The 17004-nt window shown below is 35.9% G+C and overlaps 3 protein-coding genes across 3 annotated transcripts in view; 1 reads left to right on the top strand and 2 right to left on the bottom strand.

Moving 5' to 3' along the window:
- Positions 1-5627, bottom strand: part of LOC105169023 (transmembrane protein 184A) — a 6902-nt gene extending 1275 nt beyond the window's left edge. The window contains 7 exon segments of the mRNA XM_011089281.2: positions 1-8; positions 11-113; positions 992-1277; positions 2005-2154; positions 3373-3446; positions 4719-4897; positions 5397-5627. The exon segment at positions 1-8 is cut by the window's left edge and continues 93 nt beyond it. Coding sequence (XP_011087583.2) covers positions 1-8; positions 11-113; positions 992-1277; positions 2005-2154; positions 3373-3446; positions 4719-4865 — 768 coding nt within the window. The 5' untranslated portion in view covers positions 4866-4897; positions 5397-5627.
- Positions 8672-13624, bottom strand: LOC105169024 (DEAD-box ATP-dependent RNA helicase 3, chloroplastic). Its single transcript, XM_011089282.2, has 10 exons — positions 13096-13624; positions 12603-12736; positions 12108-12519; positions 11715-11813; positions 11371-11595; positions 10520-10897; positions 10033-10176; positions 9843-9938; positions 9449-9765; positions 8672-9200 (listed from the first exon to the last, which is right to left on the bottom strand). Exons 1-10 carry the CDS (start codon positions 13522-13524, stop codon positions 9122-9124), a joined length of 2313 nt encoding a protein of 770 aa, XP_011087584.1. The 5' UTR covers positions 13525-13624; the 3' UTR covers positions 8672-9121.
- Positions 14574-17004, top strand: part of LOC105169413 (probable disease resistance protein At4g27220) — a 4414-nt gene continuing 1983 nt past the window's right edge. Inside the window, 2 exon segments of the mRNA XM_020695579.1 lie at positions 14574-14739; positions 15141-17004. The exon segment at positions 15141-17004 is cut by the window's right edge and continues 4 nt beyond it. Of these exon segments, the coding sequence (XP_020551238.1) occupies positions 15551-17004 (1454 nt within the window). The 5' untranslated portion in view covers positions 14574-14739; positions 15141-15550.

The following is a 17004-nucleotide window of genomic DNA, read 5'->3' on the forward strand; positions in this document are numbered from 1 at the left end:
TGACCGAGAGCAGCAATAAGCATCTCAACACAAATTATGAAATTTTGAAATTCTGCAGCTTCCTCTGTATCTTTTATTAAGCCAGACTTTGCCGCAAGAAAAACTAAAACGCCCTGCAAGCGAATTATTCTTAAAACTTAGCCAAGATTCTCAGCATATAAATTTAGTCATCAACCACAAGGCAGATATTAAACTTAACATAAGCCAGACAAAAGTCATGATCTGCTACTTGTATTAACTGCAAGATAACAAAATTCAAGCAAAAACCACAATTGTTAAGAAGCCTGAACATAAATTTGGTCATCAACCACAGGCTTATATCAAACAAAGGATGTCCCCAAGTCTCAAAGCAATATGATCCAGCCATGAATTCATTTCAACAGCTCATCTCATTATTAGTGGCCATCAGATTTCTTAGATCAATAGCATTACACTGTTCACTTGCTGAGTTCTGCAAGGATAATTAATAATGGCAAACAAGTGGCATGCAAGTCTAAATGATATACAAGAGAGACAGAGATAATAACAAAATAAACTAGAAGGCAGTCTAAAACTAGGAACTGAAAGGCCAATGCAGTTTTATCTGCTTGACAACTATGTTAGGGAAGGTATCATCATACCCAGATGCTACCTCTTACTTAAGATACTTGTAACATGTTACAGTAAAATAACAAGAATCAAATCATTCCCAAGATGTTGAGTTGTTGACAACTCGAAAATAGTGGCATTACACCCTTAGCGACTAAGTTAGTAAGCAATGGAAGACAGAAATTCTAGCCTCAACAATCCACTGAGCAGATAGTGGTCAAATTCAAGAAATAACTATAACAGTGGCAAGGCTCAGAGGACGAAGGAGAACATCTTCTATGTCCAAAGTTGGCAGATGAAAGTTATCATGAATATTTAGCAACAATACTTCACGATTCCAGTGAAAGAAAGTAAACTTTCAATATCACTCATTTACGTATAGTGAAATTCTCAAGCTTCATACCTGCCAGTACGTAAGAAATACTACGGACTTGATTATGATAAACTTGGGCACTGGATTGAATGGCTGAAGCAAATCTCTGCAAGCCACGTAAAACAAGGCCAAGGCATAGAGTGCCATAGAGTATGAGATCGTATAGATAATAGTGATGTAGAGATATGATTGCCTTGGGTTGAAATTCCCATCTTCATACTTCCCTTTTGCATATAATATAAAGGTAACTGCAACTAGAATGGGCTTGAGGATCACAAATTGCAAACACCCTTGTTTGCACCTTCGTATAAAGCGCCTACATGGATCAATAAAAATAAGCAAACTTTAGGAGGTGGAACATCATGTGAAAACTTAAAGGGAATATCTAATGCAAAACCATTATGGATGCTTTCAATAATAAACTAAACAAAACGCAATGGAAGCTTATTAGCAATCAATTACCAGCCAATTTATCCATAGTGGTTCATAGATGGCGAAAAATCCTAATGATACATTATGGCACTTAGGCCCAATTTAGACATAATTGAGTATGACATAATCGAGCTTGGAATAATTGATTTTAAAAATAGTGATTATGACATTTGGATTCACAATTTCATAATTGATTATGCAGTGCAGAATGCAACTAATCTCCAAAACTAACCTCATTCTTAAAAATAACGAAGAAATTTAAGAAGTTAATTTGTGGCCATAATCTGTAATTAGATAAAAAATAACTGCAGTAGGATTAATAGTTATAATTTGTAGCTTTTATAAAAACGTGGTCCGAATGAAACTTAATCCCAAAAGTGATTAAAGGAACAAAGGCCAAACAACACAAACTCCTCAACTACTTACACAAAAGAGATCAACATGATAATTCAGAAGGTCATCAAGTACTGTTACACCCTGGAATGATATAGAATAATCACATTCTCAATAACCATCCATCAATTAAACTATTCAAAATTTCCACAAGTACCACAAGAAAATTGAGAGCAATACTCTAAAACGAATGGTAGCTTCAAGATCGTGTTACTCACCCATCCAATGGAATAGGGGGGAAGCAGCATGTCATTAAACACCAATTTGGCTTTAGAACTTTGCCAGACAGACTTAGCACAACAGCTCCTGGACCACCTACCCATGCTAAGCACAGCGATAGGAAATTATAAATGACCCAAGCTTCATATCTGCAAAGACAATTCATTAGAACCACACAGTCTTGAAGCAAAAGAAATGAACCGCAATAGCTAAACTCATAGGCGAATCAATCAAAGCAATTGAAGATCAATTTCATGGAAAGATAGCAACAGGAAAATGCAGCAAATGCATAAAAAACAGCAAGCAAGAGGTGTGGGCCTAAGCTTTGATGCAATATGTTGGAATCCAAGATGTATTGGATCCTAGACCACCAATGCACCCAAGTTTCCACAATGAACTTACTCTTACATTCTTCACATGCAATAAAAACGAGCACGGCTTCCAAGAATAAGCAGCATCACCATGGAGGTCGTGCATAAAAAGTTATTCATTTATTTTTTCCCATTGTCAAAATTGTATCAAAACATGACATAAAATATACACTAAAACACGTGTCCCTTAAAAAGCATGAAACACCAAACAATCAATTTTTTATCATGTAGGTCAGATTAATTCTTGAAGGGTGACGAAGAAGAGGAGAGAAACAATTGAATGTATTGACTCTAACAGAGAGGCGAATAACTCCATTTAAGGAGAACTTTGTCAAAAAGAAAGATGGACGCAAGCAGGCTGCAGGTACACTAAGAAGTAGCTTAGGAAATTGTTCACTTGGACTGTATCCAGTACAGAAATTAATTTAAATGATTAAATTCCTAAATTATGGCCCTATACTAGTAATACATGTTCTTGAAATTGATACAATGACTGCCAAATTTGACCAACAATCTTAATGTTAATCACACACCAACTTTATCAATCTCATCAAATATCTGGTACGCCAAGCGCCATTGTTTGATTAAGTGGATGACATGAAAGAATCAAATTCTTGTTTGTCATGATAAAGCAGCAGCATATTTGCCTAAGTTGATACGGAGTAAAAAAAATTAACCACTCCAAAGCAAGCATGGCTCTTTTCCTTTTTGGGGTGAGTGTGTGTGTGTGACATGATCTGCTTTATTTCTGTCCATAACAAAATAAACATCATTCAATCTTGACCATAGTTTTATGTGCAACTTTAGAACCATTTAGCACAATTTTGGAGCGTTCACATTACTAGATAGAATTCTCCGACATGACCTGAAAAGGAAACAAGATAGTTCACATAAAAATGAAACAGCCATATGACCGAAAAAATGGGAACTACAGAGTTCTTCTAATTATTACTCTACATTGTTATAAGAGAAAGGAAATATCATGAACATACTTACACTTCTCTGATTGAATTGAAGTAAATTGCACTTTTATTTAGGACCAGGGACAGGAAAGACGTCAACGCATAAACCTATCAGGAAACCAATTTCAAGATGATCAGAACATGTTCCAAGTAGACTGTGGTAATGCATGCAAAACAAGGAAAACTCACAATTAATATTTCAATTGTTTTTGTTTGTTGTTGTCATTAACTTATGGAAATATGCGATCAGTATTTGGGATGATTTGACCAAAAATTAGGATACATTATACAATTGTTTATCACAATGATGGAAATTGTTTTTTAGTAAAGTCGTTTATGCCTAGGCTACGGTTTGGCTCAGACCCTACCCATTTATTAAATAAGCTAAAAGATATTCATACAAGTTCAGGAAAGCATAAAAGAGAAGTACTACTTCCTTACATTCATAAAAATCTACAGATAGGAACAATTCTATTTTAAAAGAATTAAACAGCCAATTTCCCTTATTCCTTTAATCAAGTACCGATGATGCCTTTGATTCGCATGTTACATCTTTTCTTTACAATGACTTAGGGTTATGACCATTTTGGTATTATCTGTAAATACTAGCACGGCCAGTGTCCTTGTTACATTTACATAATGAATTTTGCTACTTTGGGCTCAGATTAGCTCAGTTTTATGGAGCAACTACAACAATTGGAGGGGTCAATATATACAAAAAACTAAATTTATATATATAAGAGATAATTAAAAATTTACAAAAGAAAGAAAAGAAAAAAGTAGTACTCCTCCCTATCTCACAGAGGGTGTTTGGGTTTCTATTTCATCTATCCCAAGATGTTTGTCTCTTACTATAAAGTAGTCGTATTTTTCATATAAATAGCTTTTTTGTCCTCTTGTTTAAATTGAATAAGAACAACAAAATAGAACTTCTTTTTACCAGATATTAGTCACCATGTATGGGAAGACACCAAATAGGTGGTACTATAAATTTATTCATTACTAATTAGCATGTGGTATTTTTTTTTCAAATGGAAAGTTTTCAATTGTTTGTAACAATTTCACTTTTTAAAGGTTTTACATTTTTAATAACTAAAAATTTGGAAAAAAGAAAAAAAGGCCAAATTTTGACTTTCTCTATTTCCTCACAAACATCAGACATGAGATTCTTTATAGAACAGAAGCACAAAAAAAATAAATAGTAAACGAGTAAATATACAGAAAACAGGCAAAGGTTTACTAAACCAAATTAAGCACATGATCACCACATCAGTGAGAAAATATTTCAACTGTGAATAACAAATCCTAAAAAGCTTCAATTGTGTAAAACAGTAAGCATATGACCAAACAAGTCCAAAGGCCGAGTATCAAAATACTCACAGGAACCATGAAGATAATTCGGACAATGTATCTCTGATATGTCGGCTCAGTATAATTCAATAGATGTTTGTAAATATGAAGAATCGCCAATGTCATTGCCCCAATTGTACAAGGCAATGCTATAAGTATGTAGAAAAGTGGCCCCATTGGCGGCCCAGAGAACAAACCTTTAGCTTGACCTGTGAAGTAAAGAATACATCAAATATTCACAAGAACTACTTGAGACATAAAGGGGGAGTGTATGGAAAACAGCAAGCAGCTCTTTCTAACAAATACTAAAATATAAAAACTATCAAACTAAAATACTAGAATTCAGTTCAGATTGAAGTAACTTCGGCTACCAGGCACGGAACAACTATTTGCCTCAAGTTGATCGAACACTCATAAAAGCCCTAACCCCCAACAGAAGGGCATCTATTTCCGCACCGTACACTGAAGAAAACACAACAAACAACTGCTGATCACAAGCAGTTTGATAAAATGAGGAAATGAAGTTGAAACTAGTTAAAAATCGCCAATAATATATCACAACTCAAGAAACGCCGCAATTTGAAGTGGGCTCGTGAACATGAGACATACTTAAACTATATAATCACTACAAAGTTAAGAAATCACGAGCTCGAACTAATCTGGAAGAGCAAAAACGAAACCAAAAAGCAACATGCGTAACTCACTCACCTTATCAGGGAAGAATTTGGGAGAAGAAAAGAATGGAATATTGATCAAGTGAAGAGATCTGCTGGAGAACAAGAAAGAAGAATGAAAATTTGAAAGCAGAAGCAAAAAAGCGCGTTTGGCGTAAGAATGCTGGGTGGGTGTGGGGCAGAAAGGCAATAATGGCGGCTTCTAGTTCTAGTTTTTGCTTTGCTGTGCTGTGCTCTGTTTTCTTAACCATTTTTATTAGAAAGAAAATCCTCCCATCATCCTTTCATTTCTCCTATTAATACACTTGATGTGTTTCAATTTTTATCATGACAGGTGCTCTTACCTACATATAATAAATATTTTTATATTTTAAAATATATATAAACTAATACATTAATTTAAAATAAATAAATAAATGAAATAAAACTCATTTAAGAATATCATAGACACAAAAAATTTAATATGGGTGAATTTTTTTAATTATGTCGATAATACTTTAAGTTTATTTTCTTTTTTTTTATTTCTATTTTTTGTAAATGTGAATTGCTGATTATATACTTTATTCTTATTTATAATATATTTTAAAAAATAAAAAAATATTTATTATATACACGCAAAAACAACGTGGCACAATATAGTATTTCACTCACAAATGGTGCTCTGTAGCACTATTTTGTTGTAATCACAATAACTAATTCTGAGTATCACCTGCCCACTGACAAATTAGAAAGGGGGGAAACGTTAGAGAAGAGAGCTAGGATAATCTTGCTAATCAGTGTGTATAAACTTCAACGAGGTTCTTGCAGTGATTTGAAAATTAGTGTTGTGGGCGTGGTTTCAATGGGGGGTTTTGCAGTGATTTGAAATCTTGCTAAATATTCAATATTACAACGGTCATTTTTAGGATAATCTTGCTAATCAGTGTGTATGAAATTCAATGGGGTTCTTGTAGTGATTTGAAAATTAGTATTGTGGCGGTGGCTTCAATGGGGGGTTTTGCAGTGATTTGAAATCTTGCTAAATATTCAAGATTACAACGGTCATTTTTAGGATAATCTTGCTAATTAGTGTGTATGAAATTCAATGGGGTTCTTGTAGTAATTTGAAAATTAGTGTTGTGGCGGTGACTTCAATGGCTGGTTTTGCAGTGATTTGAAATCTTGCTAAATATTCAAGATTACAACGGTCGTTTTTAGAATAATCTTACTAATCAGTGTGTATGAACTTGAAAACGGGGTTCTTGCAGCGATTTGAAAATTAGTGTTGTGGCGATGGCTTCAATGGGGGGTTTTGCAGTGATTTGAAATCTTGCTAAATATTCAAGATTACAACGATCGTTTTTAGGATAATCTTGCTAATTAGTGTGTATAAATGCTGAACGGTCGTTTTAAGATAATCTTGCTAATTAATGTATATTAATGCTCATCACACAAAATTATAACGGTCGTTTTTAGATAATTTTAATTATTTTATTTTGTTAAATAAAACTAATATTTTTTATTTAAAAAAAAAACGGTTACTGCATTCATTCCGCCCCGAGTGAACAGATTGGAATATATCTGATACAATGGATAATAAGAGGACTTTTTTTTTAGTAATATTTCATTAATCACAAACTAAAAAATTCAAGGGATGTTGGGCCAGTTAGCAGAATGGACCCTTATAATTGTATTAATTTCAAATTCTATCACTTCTTTATTTTTTTTATCGAGAGAAATATAATTAATCCATCCTCCTACAAATGCCAAAAGTATTTTTATATTTATTTATTTTAATTTTATGTGTATCTATAAAATAGCTTATAATATATATGTTTAATTGAGTGTAGAGGTGTTCTTTAAATTTGCGTGTACAGAAACATTATTGTCAATTTTTACAATAATTTTATAAAAGTTAGACCTCGGGATATAATTGTGATTGGACCTTGACATGCCATTAATGTAAATATGTGAAACTAATAGAAAATAGTTAATTCATGACATATTATTGAATATTACTGTTCCAATTCTTTATAATTCAATGGGTTGTTTGCTTGTGTTGGTCGTCGTGTAATTTTCAATTGTAAATTTAAAATTTTAATTTTAATTTTTTTTATTTATATTACAAATTTCAATTAATAATCATTATATATAATTTATTAAGATTAATAACTACTACATATTGCTTGGACTTTAACTTCATCAACTACACTAAATTTCGTAGACAAAATTTTGATACACACGTGCAAGTAAAGGTTAATTACACCATCCTCTATTTGTATAGGTATTTACCAACTTTATCCTTTTATTATTACACCATCCCCTATCACTACTTAGTGGATCAATGGGACTGGTGGTGGGAAACCCTTCGACCAGCTTGCTGCCGGTTGTGGAGGCGGCGGTGTGCCTTAGTACCGCCATTACGGGAAACGCTCTCGGCATTAATCTGAACAATCAGGCGACTCTCAGCCTGGTGCTTAATGTATGCGGAAAATTAACTCCTCCAGCTGACTTTACTCGCGCTTGATCAGAGCCATGCATGCATGTCTTAAATCGTGGTGTTAGTATTTTTGGTTTCGATGACGCGTGGCTTGAATTTCTAGTAAACTATAATAATTATGTGAGGAAGTTGATGTTCTCTTATTTTGGTGTGGATTGTATCGAAATTACACTCTATAGTGTTATTCTTTTTTTAATAAATTACAATTATATTACAATAGACTATTACTAAATAAGATAGATCAATACACAAACATTGTTGAGATTCAACTTATAACCTTTTGATCATATATCTTACCTTCATCAATTAACTAAACTTGACTGACACATTCAATGATTGTTCATCATGTTTTTCAAGCTAACAGGACTTGAATTGTTTCAAGGCTGCGATCGAATTCTCATCCAGTTGGTCTTTAACGATGTATGCATTTAATTATGTCATGCAACTGAAATCCCACATGCATCAAACTTTAACCTTCTTTTCTGGGTGACGAAATTAAAAGGACAGGAAAGAATCCATCCAATGACCAAAGTAGGAGTACGGAAGTGGTTGGATTTAGCTGTTCGTGGCCAATACATCCGCACAGCACTTACTCTTGTCCAACGGTTGTTTGCATGTAAGATCCCTACGGGTTACCTTCTATCCAAAAAAATCTGGGAACATCAAGCATTTCATTTCAAAAGTGGTTAAAAGGAACTGGAACATCATATGCATACAATATTAGCTAAGTTTAGCGTGAAGTGTTTAGAATTGAATGGTGTGAGCATCAATTGAACCCCACAAGACAAATCAAACTTTGCCCAAAAAGAGATTAACTGGAAAGGAGAGAGTGTAAAAATGCACTGATTCTATCACACTCTGGCATGTCTTCCAAAACAACGCTTCCATAGTATTTTATATATCAATACCACAATTATCCTGGTTAGTAACAGCCGATTCTATAGGTGCTTTGTTACTCAGAAACACAAATTATTTCCAGTTACCCAAATCATCACAACCCAAGGTAATAGGCTTCTTTTGGCAAATTGGTGCAGTGATCAAAAAATTTAAATAATCAACCCGCCAGAAAGTACTAAGTGGATCATGGGTGGTACTCGGATTGTAGATGCCGCAAAAACGGGAAAGTTGGAAGCTTGTGATCCTCCATGATGCCTTTTTCACCCAATATGGACTTGGATCTGCTAGTGGAAAGAACCAATCAGCCCAAGGCTTTGTTTCTCAACCGCAAGGTTTTCACATTTTCACAAGCTGCAACAGGAGGAGGATGATCTGACGGTAAACTAGTAGTCTTTCTTGTTGGGGCATTCAGATGCACGGTGGCCAGTACGCCCACAGTTGAAGCATGCACCTCCAAAGTTTCTGCTTCAGTAATATCATCAGATTATATATGAGCTATATAGGAAAAGTATAACTTATGTGCTGCGATACACATTTATTATACCATGACAGCAAAAAGATTTGAAGTGTGATTCCCAGTTGGAACCAAGCAATTTTGTCAATTTAGATTACCAACTACTATGAAAACAAGATTCTTTAGGATAGTTATGAATAGAATGGTTTGGGTTTTTTTCTTAATTGAGTAAAGATGCATTTGAGTCAAAATATACCTGTCCCTGGACCCAAAAGATGGTGACCGACTCGATTGCCTATCACCAATCAACCAATCACTCCCACTGCTTCTCGAGTTCCTAGACCACCTGTTCTCAGTTCTGCTGCTGCGACTACCTCTCCTGGAGTTATCCTCATCGTCAATGTCATCCAACCAGTCCCTGGAAGATCTAAAACTTCTTCGGTCCCTTGAACCTCCTCTTTGGTCCCTTGAACCTCCTCTTTGGTCCCTAGAACCTCTTGGTGACCGTCTATCACTGTTTGAAAACCTGCCGTAAAAATCGCTGGGAGGCCCATCATCTTGCAAAGGAGGCAACTGCAAACAGAAAGTTGGCACATTGATTTCAGTGAGACTAAAACTAGTCTTGATAACATTGATAATAAGATTCTCACTTTAGTGATCTTGGAAATAGTGTTTCCAGGTGGTAGTTCCTTATTCAGCAACTCTTTTGCAATCTCTTCTGGAAGATCAAATACTGCTCCTTGAACCTGACAGGATATCCATTTGCTCAATTAGATCAAAACTCTCATACCAATGCAGTAACAGCACAAGGTTGAGTGGACATCAGTGATATATACTTACATTTTGATCAGCAATTAGGTGTATTTTGCCTATTTCATCTGCGGCAGCATAATAAACATCAGACAGAAATCCTGTGACAGATCTAGCAGATAGGTATCCTCGAGAATAGGCAGTCTCACGTGTCAACTGTAGTGTAACTAAACCCTGCAGTACAAGCAAACAACGCCAAAGCAAGCACAGATGATTAGAAACCTAGTTAACATTGCTTGAAAAAATTTGCAAAGTCACCAATAGTAGCAGATACGTCAACATCGTATTTAAGAAAGCATACATGGCTATGAACAACATGATGCAAGAGAATATCAAAAGACAAAATTCCAAGAACAATATCTCCTCCATGGACACTCTGTGAGCTAAGTGTAAAGCCAAAAAGTAATATAGAATTGCATTTAGGCATATTTTTCCACAACAATCAAACTTATGATAAACACTCATATTGTAGTTCTTCAAACAACCAAGTTCTCTAACTACATCTGCTATCATTTACCTGTTCATGAGTAATAAGAGAACGAGAGGATGGTGGCTGAGAAAAACCACTCAAGGCTGCTAGAGCAGAAGCAAGAGCATCAACTCCTTGTTGTTCAAAGAGTTTTTGTGCAGTTGGAGTGAAGTACTCAACAGATTCAGGATGAACACCGCTAAGGGTAGCAACTACTTGCTCAGCTGATGATTCCAAAACCTCTTGAACAGATGGTGGACTAATAAATTCAAACTTGCACCCAACATCACGCTCAAGAGATTTGACAGTCCGCCTTTGGCTACTGGTGAACATCAGAACAGCTGTACCTTCTTTTCCTGCACGTCCTGTTCGGCCGGAACGGTGCACAAATGTCTCTGGGTCATTTGGAAGTTCATAATGAACAACCTAGAGAAAAAGTGGTCCAAAAGACACATGTGAATTACGAAGTAAACAAACATCTCGTCAATCAAGCAATATTTCAACTATGCAGCCAAACTGCCAAGAATCCCATCATCAAAACAAACTCAAAGACATCAACTGAAACAACAAGTTCCCAGAGAGTACAATCAGAGCAGAGATATTGGGCTAAAGGAGATACAGTAAACAGACATGCGAAAAATGGATAGCTCCTGAAGCATTTCATGGAATAGAAAACCCAGATAAAAGCAGAACAATAGATGTCACTATCTGCTAAAAACATCAACACCCTTCACAATGTTCTCTATTAGTACATAGTCCATACAACTTATGCCTTTATCATGGGAAGCATAACATACCCTCCTTCCAATATCCATAAAAGTTGCCAATGAAAGAGCAAATACATGCTTTATATCCAGAAGAACTCTTAAGCAGCATCATGAAAATTTAATTGAACTTACAAGGTCAACATTCGGAATATCAAGCCCGCGAGCAGCAACATCAGTAGCAACAAGCACTGTAAATTTTCCTTGCCTAAAACCATTTAACGTTCTTTCCCTCTGGTGCTGAGAAATGTCGCCATGCAGTGCCTCCGAAGCAATGCTATTTGTTAATACCAACGAGACTTCATCAGCATCTCGTTTAGTCTGTGTGAAAACAATGGTTTTTCCACCCTTCGCATAGACCTGGATTTAAAAATTTGATTTAATGGTTAAATCGCTACATAGACATTTGTAAGCTTCAAACAACTCAAACTAGAGCACGGCAAAATGAAACCTCAACAGAATAAGCAATGAATACATACTGTCACGAGATCCCCAAGGATAGTCCGTTTGGATGTTGCTGTAGTTGGAATAGCATACAACTTAATTCCTTCAGCCAACTTTTCTTCTTGATCACCAACCTATAATGTAGAGGCAAAAGACATGGAGAGAGAATATCAAACTTTGTTGATATTAACTTAACAGGAGAAGAGAAAGAATCAGCTGAAACCTGAGAGTAACCATAACATGGACATATGATTCTTATATAAAAATGAAATGAAGCCAACATCATCAAAGTGAATACAAGCAGCAAATAGAATTAATAGATCATGGCAAATATATTGTTACCATTATTTTAGTATAGGAAATCAGAAGCAAGACCCACGACATACAACAAAGAACTCAGTGATACTTATTTGATGAAAATGACTTACTAGGTCAATGGTCAGAGGATTATTCAGAAATTTCCTGGCTAATTTTTTAACCCAACCAGGCATGGTTGCTGAAAAAAGCATGCTTTGCCTCTCTGAAGGAAGCTTTTCCAGAATGACTTCGACATCTTCCTCAAATCCAACAGCAAGCATTTGATCCGCTTCATCAAGAACCAAATATTGAACTTCACCCAATTTCAAGCTGTTGTTATTGATCAGGTCAATAATTCTACCAGGAGTTCCAACCACAACATCAACTCCACGGGAAAGTGCACTCTCCTGTGTGACATATGAAACCCCTCCATAAATGCAGACAGTGTTCAAATATGGAGCAGACTCTTTGAATTCCTTCTCCACTTGCTTAGCCAGTTCTCTGGTAGGTGCTAGGACCAATACCTTTGGAAGCCGTCCCCGTCTTCAAACAAACAAAATGTTGTTATTACACAGATAGAAGTAAGTAACACCATGTGAAGAGTTTACAAATCGCATGTGATATACCTCAAAGAACCTTTTTCCTGTTCAGCATCGAGTCCTTTGATTATTGGGATACCAAATGCTAATGTTTTTCCGGTCCCAGTCTTTGCGCGAGCGATAATGTCACGACCTTCCAGTGCTGGCACTAAAACAGCTCTCTACATAAGCAAACATAAGAGCAAACTCAATCAGAGTTCGTATTATTCATAAAGCCCAGTCAATCAAAAGAATATCAAGAATACCCAAAATATGTACTTCCAATGAGAATGAACCATTAGTAATTCTATTCTGGAGTTGTGTGCTATACCAGTATACTTTTATGATTAATCTCCTCGTAGACTAAACTACTCTCTTGCTGTGCTATATTTCAAGCTAATAAACCGAGAAATTCATTTCAATAATCTCCAGACATACATCTTCCACTTCCACAAATGGATAAAGTTTCTGGTAGACCAACTCTCAGTACCACTACGCAACATTATGATACAAGAAGGAACTAAGAGCGAAAAAGACAGACCTGGATAGGGAAAAGCTGAGTAATCCCACGCTTCTCGAGCGTAGCCACAAGGCGTTGAGGCAAACCAAGTTTAGAAACATCTAGTTCATCCGCACTTCCGGCCTCAATCTCCCCAAATTCCTCTTCCGACTCTTCGTACTCGCTCCCGCTAACGTCCGAGGCGCTCCTTCCGAAACCCCCAAGCCCCTTAAACGCCTCCTCGCTCAAAACAGAGGAGTTGGGAGTGACCACAGCTGAAGCAACAAAAGAATTGGACGCACCAGCAGCCGCCTTGAGGCGGCCGGCGAAAGAAAAAGCTCTGAAGGGGTTATGAGCGGCGGAGAAATGGAGAGCTAATGGCGGGGCGGAAGTGGGGCGCTTGGAGTGGTCAAGAGATGGATTGGTCTGGTATATGGAGGAAACTCCGATGATGGAGGAGGAGCAGGCCATGAGTGGCGGTGCAGGGCGGAGAGGAGGGGATAAGGGTGGAGAGGTTTATGTATGGTACAATAAACTTCCACCTCAGTGAGAGAGAGGGGGGGTACAGTGCTGGGCTGGGGGATATTTATAATTGGGGGGGTTGGATTTGATATTTTTTGGGAAAACTTATCTTCATTTATTTTACAGTAAAAAAATAATTAAATTTAGAAACTTTACAAACCAGATATTTATCTTTATCTTTTGATTTTTCTCTTCAAAATATTTAAAAAAGATATTCAAAATTTGCATCTTATCAACATAAATTCCAAAAAGAAAAAGAAAACTATATAAATTTATAGAATATCAATATCATATTTACATTCTGTATTACGTGAATTAACATCCACTGCAATATAATAAGATATATGCTATAAATAATATTATAATGAAATTAATTTTGTAGCTAATGAAAATGGACTAACAATCCATGTTCCTGTATTAAAAATGTTCGAAATAAAACGAGGTATATAGACAACGAAACAACTACACATATTACACTTTTATTGTCAATTTCTATTGCTAGTAAAAGACTTGGCTATAAAGTTTTGGAATAAATTTAAACATAAAATCTGTAAAATATCTTAATTTACAAAATTATTTTAGTTTTGAAAATGAAAATTGCTATGAAGCCTTATTTGCAATAGATAAAAAATTAATGTGTTATTGAACAATATAGAACTTTTATTTTTATATTAACGACATTGTTACAGAATTTAATAAAAGAATAATTATATTTAATATTAATAATTAATTTATAATGAATTGTTCGCTAAAGACAACAAATGTGGGTAAATTACAATTTTCATTCCTATGTTTTTGGTCGGAATATGATATTGATCCTTACCTAGACATCATAATAATTCATAAAAATAGTGAATCAACATTGTACATAAAAGAATTTAAGGACTAAAATCAATTTTCACTGAAAATATAGGGACTGATCGTGTAATTTAACCCAAGAAATGACTTCATAATCGCCAGAACTACAAAAGGTGCTAAAGCCCATGTGGATAGGTGATGATCTCGTTGACTCCCACAATTCTTCAACTCTTCTTTCACAATTCTTCAACTCTTCTTTCAGCCATTTTTACACAAACGCAGGAAGTTCAAATTTTCATTTCTGCAAAACGCGGTGATACAGTTGATTATTAATCCTTCATTTCCAATCTTCTGTTCAAGAACAGTGTAAGCGTATTACTGCAGTTTGGTAAAGCAATTATTTTTAGTCTTACATGAAACTACTTTCGTGGCTGAATGTGTGCAGTCTCTGGGATTTTTAAGATGAATGGCATTTCTTGTTTCTTGAAAATTCTGATGATTTAGACTTTGAAATTTCAATTGCTTTTCCGGGCTTACAGATTTTGCGTTGTGATCTGGATTCTGTTAGATTGCTTTTACATTGAGTAGTTGAAAATGTGTGTTAGAAGTACCTTTCATCATTCACAGAGAACGAGATTTGATTTTTACTTACTGCGTAGATGCCTAAGGGAGTTATGGACCTGTAAAAACTGAGAGAATTCAGGTTTTATTATGATATATCCTTTGTTTAGTACTTTACTATCACACAATTATGTTGGTGGATGCAGAAATGTTAGAGACTTTCTCCACAATTTTCTTGCAGAGTCTTATGGATATCATGTGATGGGAAGAACCTAATCTTTCATGCGGCGTGAATTTGCTCACAGTAGATTTTGATTATTGCAGCACTTGAAGCTGGATGGTATCCAAGTTTCATATTATCAAAGTCTTCATCCTGCTGTAGGCGAACTGAAAGTTGATCAGATTGATTGATAGTGGAGAGTTTTTTGTTTTGTTTTTTCAGACCTAAAATCTGTTACGGAGATCTGTAGTGCCATTCTCTTCCTTCACCATCTTTTAGCAACAAACATGATATTTTGGAGTTTGATAACCTCACACATTGCAGATGATTCAAACAGTTTGAAGAGTTTATTTGATTGATTTTCAGGCAGTTCTTATGGCTGAGATGTTGTCAAACATGGCTGAGAAGCTGGCAAATCTTGCTGCAGAAATGCTTCTTGACTACACTGGAATTAAAGAGAAGATGGAAACTCTAAGAAATGACATCCAAGTCTTAGAAAATCGTGCTGCGGATGTGCTTGCAGTGATAGAGGAGGAAGAAATTTATAACGGTAAGAAGCGGAAGAGAGAAGTTGAAGACTGGTTGGCCAATGTAGATAGGAAGAAAATAAAATGCGAGAGCTTGAACCAAGAAGTGCAGCAGACGAGGTTTTATAATTTTTTTTCACGTCTGCATTTGGGAAAGCTTGTCAAGAAAACTAGGTTGGAAGTGGAGAAACTTGCAGAGCGTGGTAAATTTTCTGAGGGGCTTTTTCTTGAAGTTTGTAAGACAAAGGGGAAGCCTTTGGTGACAACAGAATGGAAATCTCAACGCTCTCTAAAACAAAATCTGAAGACAGTTTGGGCATGGTTAATGAATGATATCGACTCACGAATTGGCATTTATGGTATGGGTGGAGTCGGTAAGACGACTTTGGCAATGCATATCCACAACAAACTTCTAAATGATCCTAAATGCAAGGGCCGTGTGTATTGGATTAATGTCTCACAAGATTCCAACATTCACAAGTTGCAGAATGACATTGCCAGTGTCATTAATCTAGATCTTTCAAGTGAAGATAATGAGAATCTGAGAGCTGCAGAGTTGTTTGAGGCATTGAGGAAAAGGAGAAGTTTTGTGCTCATACTGGACAATGTATGGAACAATTTTGATATTGAGAAGATAGGAATTCCTCTTGGAAGAGATGGAAGTAAGTTGCTCATAACTAGTCGATCGGTTGATGTTTGTCATAAGATGGGTTGCCAAAGAATTATAAAAGTGAATGTTCTGAATGAGGAAGAATCTTGGGAATTATTCCTAGAGAAACTTGGGTATGGGATAAAACTTCCTTCCGATACAGAAGACGTAGCAAAGGAAGTAGCAAAAAGATGTGCTGGCTTGCCACTTGGGATTATTACAATGGGTGGAAGCATGAGGGGGGTAATAGACATACATGAATGGAGAGACGCATTGGAAGAACTGAAAGAATCTTCAATGGGGCCAGATGACATGGAAAACAAGGTATTCCCGCTACTCTTATGCAGCTTTATACGCTTGAGGGATCCAAAACTGCAGCGCTGTTTTCTCTATTGCTGTTTGTATCCCGAAGACTACAGAATACCCAGAGAGGAATTAATTAGCAAGTTCATTTCTGAGGGTTTAATGGATAGAAGAAATAGTAGACAGGCCAGCTTTGATCAGGGCCACTCAATATTGAATAAGTTGGAGAATACCTCCTTACTGGAGAGAGCTGACCCTAAATATGTAAGGATGCATGATTTGATCAGAGACATGGCCCTAAGGATTGCTAGAAATGACACTGGGTTCATGGTAAAAGCTGGATTGCAGCTACATGTAATTCCAGAGGAGCA

Source organism: Sesamum indicum, linkage group LG8, assembly GCF_000512975.1.
Source record: "Sesamum indicum cultivar Zhongzhi No. 13 linkage group LG8, S_indicum_v1.0, whole genome shotgun sequence".
Classification (NCBI taxonomy): Eukaryota; Viridiplantae; Streptophyta; class Magnoliopsida; order Lamiales; family Pedaliaceae; genus Sesamum; species Sesamum indicum.